The sequence below is a fragment of the Gopherus flavomarginatus genome, chromosome 3 (genome assembly GCF_025201925.1).
Source record: "Gopherus flavomarginatus isolate rGopFla2 chromosome 3, rGopFla2.mat.asm, whole genome shotgun sequence".
NCBI lineage: Eukaryota > Metazoa > Chordata > Testudines > Testudinidae > Gopherus > Gopherus flavomarginatus.
The window spans coordinates 120748596-120755662 of record NC_066619.1 but is presented as its reverse complement, the minus strand read 5'-3'; the positions used below and the strand labels follow the sequence as shown (position 1 = coordinate 120755662).

The 7067-nt window shown below is 39.2% G+C and overlaps 1 protein-coding gene across 1 annotated transcript in view; it reads left to right on the top strand.

Annotated features, from left to right (window-relative positions):
* Window positions 1–463: 463 nt before the first annotated feature.
* MUSK (muscle associated receptor tyrosine kinase) overlaps window positions 464–7067 on the top strand; it is an 84294-nt gene continuing 77690 nt past the window's right edge. Inside the window, exons 1-2 of the mRNA XM_050943259.1 lie at window positions 464–638; window positions 5118–5244. Coding sequence (XP_050799216.1) covers window positions 560–638; window positions 5118–5244 — 206 coding nt within the window. The 5' untranslated portion in view covers window positions 464–559. The remainder of the gene's footprint in view (window positions 639–5117; window positions 5245–7067) is intronic.

Here is a 7067-nt window from a genome sequence, read left to right as displayed (position 1 = left end):
GCTTTCAGTTCACAGGTTCAAACATCTCGTGCTCTAGCAGATGTACATACTAAGCAAAAGAAAAGTGCTCTCTGAACAGGTGGCATATTTCAGCTACTCACCAGGGATTATGACAAGAGAGAGAGAAGGAGAAAAAGAGAGGACCAAGTTGAAAGAAAATCCAGTGTCAATGACAAACATATGTATTACTAGTGTATTTACCTTGGGCTGGGGTAAAGGCTGGCAATTCGTGCTGTACGGGGTCAGGTTATTGTTTTGGAAAGGCATTCGACCATTGTAGTCCACTCTCTTTGCTCAAAAGGAATTCTAAAGGGATTTGCTTTCTCTTGTTTCATGAGCCCCACATTTTCGTACTGACCTAAGTGGACGCACACCAGCTGGCCATGTCCATCACTGCAGCCACGTCTGAGAATTCCTGATTATAGTTAGATCCCATACACTCCTCAGCAGAGACAGTCATTAACTGAGGCACTTTGTAACAAACTATGGTTTAAAATGAAACCGGCCGGGAAATCAGTGCACTTTGCCTAAAGGAGCCTTGTATGATTCTGGATTAACCATGAAAGACTTAATGAACATTCCACTCGTACATATCTTCACCCTGGCGGCCTTCAGCTTAGCTGAAAAACTTCCAAAAGGTTTGTTTAAACAGCCTTCATCTTCTCTTAGCTTTTGTGACTGGTTAAGGAGTTTTTATAAGGAGAGGTGAGACTTGTAAATCGGGACCCTAGTGTCATTTCTGAAAACTGTATAAATGCACTGCTTTCAGTTTCACTAGTCTTGTCATTTCTTTATTGTCTTTAGAGGATAATGATGAAATAATCCTGCATTTCTACCTAAGGCTGAAGGGGGTTTATTTACAGATAGCACTTAGTGTCACTGTAAAGAGCAAGGATGTTCTTTGGGTCCAGTTTGCATAGGATGGGTGTTTGTCATGTCAAAGGAAGCTACTAAGACTTAGCTACTGATGGGTATACTATGTGTTAGGATTGAAAGATATATGATATTCTGGTGCATCTATGTATGTATATGTATAAATCATATTTGTATATATAATTCATATATGTGTATATATAAAATGCCTACATAATGCGTATATACACACACCACAATAAGTAGCCAATCTGAGATTCTAAAAATCAGTTCAGAAAATTCCGTGAGATGCAAATGCAACTTTTGTAATGGGACCTGAAGATTTACCATATGGGAACCCAACTGTCAGCTAGGCTAATGTGACTTTATTTTTTCATATTGATTATTTGGACCGGATCAAAATATACCATAAACTACACTGTCTCTGGAAAAAGAAATTTAACCCAAGAGGAAGCGGCTAGTCACCTATTATGCCAATAGCTCTGCCCAAGTCAAGATGAATACCTATAACCAGTGATGAGACTGTTTTGCTTGCTTTCCAAATGTGTTGACACAGAAATTGGCACCAAGGTTTTGTATTAAGGCAGCAATACTAGATAAGTCTTGGGAAGAGCATGGTAGATAGTAGCAAGACTGTGGAGACAAGAAAATAAAACAAGATAGAAATTATTTTTCTGATACCATCATGCGATGGAGACATCTGCCCTTTCATGAAACATTTGCATTGGATTTTCTTTTTAAGAAAGATAAACATCATGTTCATGTCAATTGTCATGTTTCACGAGTGAGTCTGAACATGTGAATGCAACCAAGTGTGCTGAAAAGACCACAAAATAATATCTTTGATAGGTTTTGCAGCAAAGCTGGACCAGCAATGGTCAGAAATGCACACAAGTGCGGTTCATAGTTAGAGAAATTTCACTATTTCCAAGAGTCTACAGTGCTGGAATGGGGGTAAATTTTATTTTTCTGTTTCATTCGTTCACTTAAAAAAGTTTAATTTAAAAATAAACAACCCAGTACTCACAGATGGACTGAACTTAGAACAGGGTCCACTATCTTCTCACTGTAAGTAATGAACACTAGAAACTTTTAATATTGACTGTGAATCCTTTTACTACTTCCTAAACTCACCTTGATGCCCAGGAAAATGGCACCTGAATGGCCTTAAGGATGGAGAAGTTATATGTCTGATGAGGCTATCTAAAGTTATAATGTTATCTAAAAATGTCAGAAGCATAGTCTTGACTGACCTGTGTGCTGCAGCACACAAAAGTGTTGGCTGGTTTCTCAAACCTAGGCATGAGGTACTGTGCATTTTTCTCAATTAATTTAAACATTGGCAATGTGGACACCATTTGATTTCATGTGATTTTCTGGCTGGGAAAGCACTGGTTCTCATCAACACCAGGAGTTTTTTTTATGTTAATCTCTAAATAAGCACCCGTCACTGCCATTTTGGGGATCTCTCTCTGGACAGAAACAAAATGGTGGCACGGCCTACAAATTAGTGTGTCACAAAAACACACCAAGTACTTCTTGGACCTGTGTCCTCCTTTTCTCTCATTCTAGCAAAATAAAGCTCTCTCAATCTTCTCTATTATCCCAACATTAAATTTTAATATGGGAAAATAAAAAGATAGGAAGGTAAGTGCAGGATACCCCCAGTTATTAACATTATTGTTATAAAGGCTTAGAAAGCAACAGAGGGCACTGTTAACAAGTTTTCTTTTAACTCTTTTTCTGATAGTCGTTTGGAGGCTATTCCCTATACATTTAGGGGTTAATTCTGCCCTGAGAGTTATGCCATTAATCTGAATGGGAGCTGGATTAGGCCCATAAAGCAGAATAGTGCTAGTGCCAATGGTAATTTATCCACTTGTAAAAAGGTAAAATAAAGCTCTTTAATTGTGCCTACTGTATCTGTTTACTACCTAATTCTTAGGGGATCTTGTTTTGCCTGATGAGCAAAGTACTATCAATAAAACATCCAGTAGATCAGCTGTTACTCCATTCTCCCTTAACATAGCTACATTTATCTCATGAATACAGTCCGTATGCAGTATACAGGATGCATTTTAGTTAATTCATTAATTAAAGTAGCTTGAGATCAAAATGCATCATTCCCCAGGTCTAGGCACGCCAATATCATTTAAAATATCGCATACAAGAAAGCCATTGCAACCAACCCATCCCATAATAGGACCCAGCCATAAAATCTGATTCACAAAATAACGAAGTCCTCTTTAACATGAACAGACTTAGGGCAGAAAACGGACTAGCAACAGTAAATGACTTCAAAAAGTGCCTCTAGTGTGTGTTTTCTAACATTTCAATACAATCATTTTCTTAACGCCTTTTTCAATAGGACCTGGAGTGAAATCCTGGCTTCACTGAAATCAGTGATAAAACTCACATTGACCTCAACAGGGCCAGGATTTTACCCCAGCTGTAACCCTTGTGAACAATGAGGAAAAGACTTCTTAGGCAGTAATAAGCAAACATCCTGCATCCTTTAAAGCAGTGATAACCTGATGCAACTATCTTGTTTCTTTTAGCTGCAGAATTATGATTTGTTTTTCACATATATGTAATTACTGATCACTAGGAGCAGTTTGCAGTCATATTGAAAAGAAATTTTACCAGCGTAAACATGTTTTAGGAGCAATTTTCAAAAATACTGTACAATAATATGAACTTGAAAGGTATAGTTAGCATGAAGGGCCTGATTCTCCTCAATTTTACTCCAGTTGGACTCCATAACGCCAATGGAGTCCTAAGTTACACCCAGGTAAGTGAGAAAAGAATCAGGCACAAATTCAATACTATACCATCTAAATGTCTCATTTGGGCCTCACATTGCCATACATTTTCGGTACATTTTAGTGCTCAGGAATATTTCAGATTGATTGTATTGGCTAGAGAGGAAGCAGACATAGTGCAGGCAAGATTTTTTCCACCAAGAGACATCAAAATGTACCAGACATCTCTGCAGTAAACACAGTATGTCTATTTAGTAATTTATGTATGGGCACGGTAATTTTCTTTGTACTGTTTAAAGGTCACTGGGATTTCTCTTGTTGCTCCTTCACGTTCACTGCAGTATTTCACAGAGAAGCAGATGGCTAGTTCAAATATATGCACAGCTGTCAATGAAATCCAGTGTACCAAGTACTGGATGTGTGTCTCTACCAGTCATACGTTAAGAGTTACTGGTTGTGTATCTTTGGTTGCTGGGATCACCGCAGGGATGGAAAATAGTTATGAGAGGTGCCTTTTGTTCTCTACCAATTATGCTTCAGCTTTTACCATGCGGCTTGGAAAATACCTTTCTAAAGATAAAGCAGCATTTCAGTTGATGATGGGTGCCCGATAATAAATGTAAGATAAAGTTATTTATTATCTGCATCACACTGGGCACTAGCTGATTAAGGAAAAAGAAACAAGAAGTTGTGTATCAGTCAGGCTGTGGTATTGCTGTATCTCAGGGGCATTTATAAATTATCCCTATGTCAGTAATAGTATTACACATTTTTTTAAAAATAAAGAAATACAATAGAACTGAAACAGTCTGCATTAATGACAAGGATCATTTTTGGCATCAGTGGCCCATCGCCTTATACACTCACACAGGGGTGTCAAGGAGCCCCCTTATTCCCATGTAGATCCAGCATTGCTGGTCCATGCACAGATGAGCATCTGCTGCTGGGGGGCACTAGGTCCCCTTGTGCAGGCAGGTAGTGGGCAAAGCCTAGGATCTGCCCCCGACCCTGCAACATGCCAACCACTGCTGCTGAGGGGGCGTGGAGAGGGAAGCAGGAACTGAACTGTGACTCTTTGAATCACACCAGATTTGGGGTAACTTCATGGTCTATCCCTTAGAGAGTTTAAGAAAAAAACATGACAAAGAAACCAGGAAATAAATGCCTATGGGAACCTCTGTTCAACTGTGCTAGTGCAGGAGGCCCAGTGTGTATTGGAAGAGTGTGCAGACTTGCGAGTGCTGGGGGTGCAGAGAATTGCCAGCTCCACTGTCAGGCTATGGGTGGCCTAGTTCCATGTCAGAGAATTGCTGAATTCCAGGGAAGGGGTCAGGAGGTGACCCCACTTACATTGGCCCTACACAGAAGCAGAGTCCCATTGGTTTGTGCCTGTGAAGTCAACAGGTGTTTGATGAATTAGCAGTCATTGCTCAGAAGAAACCCAGGATTGAAATTGCATGTTATCACCCCTTCTTTCTGTAGCTCCCCTTATCAACACTCCTCTGGAAACCGTGGACGCACTAGTAGAAGAGGTCACTAAATTCATGTGTGTAGTGGACTCCTACCCCGAGCCAGAGATTACCTGGACACGTAACAACATTCCCATCAGGTAAGTATGAAATACTACGACAGCTCAAGGGGATGCAGATTAGTCTAGAATCAAACCCATTTACAGAACAGGGATGACATTTCTCTGATGAAAGTGACTGTTGCAAGGCTTTATTCATTTGCATTTTGCAAAGTACTTTGTGAACCTTGCATGGAAAATGTCCTGTAATACAAAGTATTATTATTCTTGCCTTGTGAACAAAGTAATAGATTAAAACAAGGTTTCTTTGTATTGTACACTGTCACACATTACTCACTACCTGCCAAAGCATCATCTAAAGAAGTACTGATGTGCTGTGCTTTGGAAACTGTTCATTTCAGGTTGGTAGGGAATATTACTGTTGTTGCTAGGGTTACATTTTGCAGACAATCTCTTGCAAAGGTAAAAGATAGTTCATCCACTTTTAACCTTGGATCAGGCAAATTCCTTTACATTCTCTGTTTCACATTCTTGATCCTCTCTTGCTTCTCTTTCAGCAATGGGAAATTTCATTTTGTTGTGTATAACAAGTGAGATCTGTTTTAATTGTGTGATTTGTACATTACTCAGGGTCTGCTCCAGGATGACTTCTGAGAAACACTCAGGAGACTCCAGACAGGTCATTACTGCAGGCAAATTTAACTACTAGTGCAACCATTTTAGAATATTAAATAAAAGCCCTATCAATTTGTATAAAACTTCATATGTATATCCACACAGAAGATTTTAGAATTCATGCTTCAGTGACTGTAGGAGAACTAACCTCTTTAGCTTAAATCTCAATCCTGCAAGAACTATACTAAAGCCCCAAACTCTGTGCTAAGCAGCTTGCAGAACAGGGGTCTAAACCCTCATGGATGGAATCTCCAGAGCAAGATCTCCACCTGTCTTCTAGTTCCTTCTCCATCAGTAAAACTAGCATTGAAGGGAGAAACAGCTTGTGGGATGCCATTTATCCATTAGGACTGGGGTCACATCACCCCCAACCCTTACAGGTCCACATACCTTCTCTGAGAGTACGCAGAAAAGCAGACCCATTTCAAGCCCACTAAGTGGTACACTATCTCCTCCTCCAATAACCCAAATCACCTTCCCAAAAGGTGTATCACTTTGATATTAAATATTAGCTCCCCATTAGACAGAGCATGCCTGTTTTACACCACTGCCAAAAAAACCTCTAAAAGTCTATTTTTATGGAACCAAGTACATCGGTTGCTTTGTTTTTCTCATGGTGTTTCTGCAGGATAAAAAAAAATAACTTTCCCCAGAGCAGTCCTGACATTCATGGTCTGGGCTTGTGGATACAAAGTTTTGGCATGAAGACAGCATTATATAAACTGAAACTATTTCAACTAGACTCCAAACACAGGGAGGGAGAAATATTTGCTAAATGGAAAAGAACTAAATAAATGGATTTAAAAAAAAATAAAATGTCACAGAGTCTAATTGTTAAAAGCAATAAATATTAATTATTTTATTTTTGAAATCTTCTTCCCTTGCCAGGGTTCAAGGACACTAGAGAGACAGATAACTTCGAAACAAAACAATATGTAAACAATTGAATACAACAGGAACAATGCCAGAATAAGGACTGATGAGATTAGATTGCATGCAGCTCCTTATATATTCCTTGTTTTCCAGGGTCACTGAACGTATGACACACATAGTGGAGTTTTCAACCTTTAATTAGCTGCTGGCCGATTAACTCTAGGTAGCTAATACATTTGTAAAGTACAATATAAAGCCACAAATGTTTGCTTTAGGACCTGCAGTATCAACTTCAACTATGCAGACATTACTTGGGGTATCATCTCCAACAGAAAACTCTACAGACTAGGTCGTAG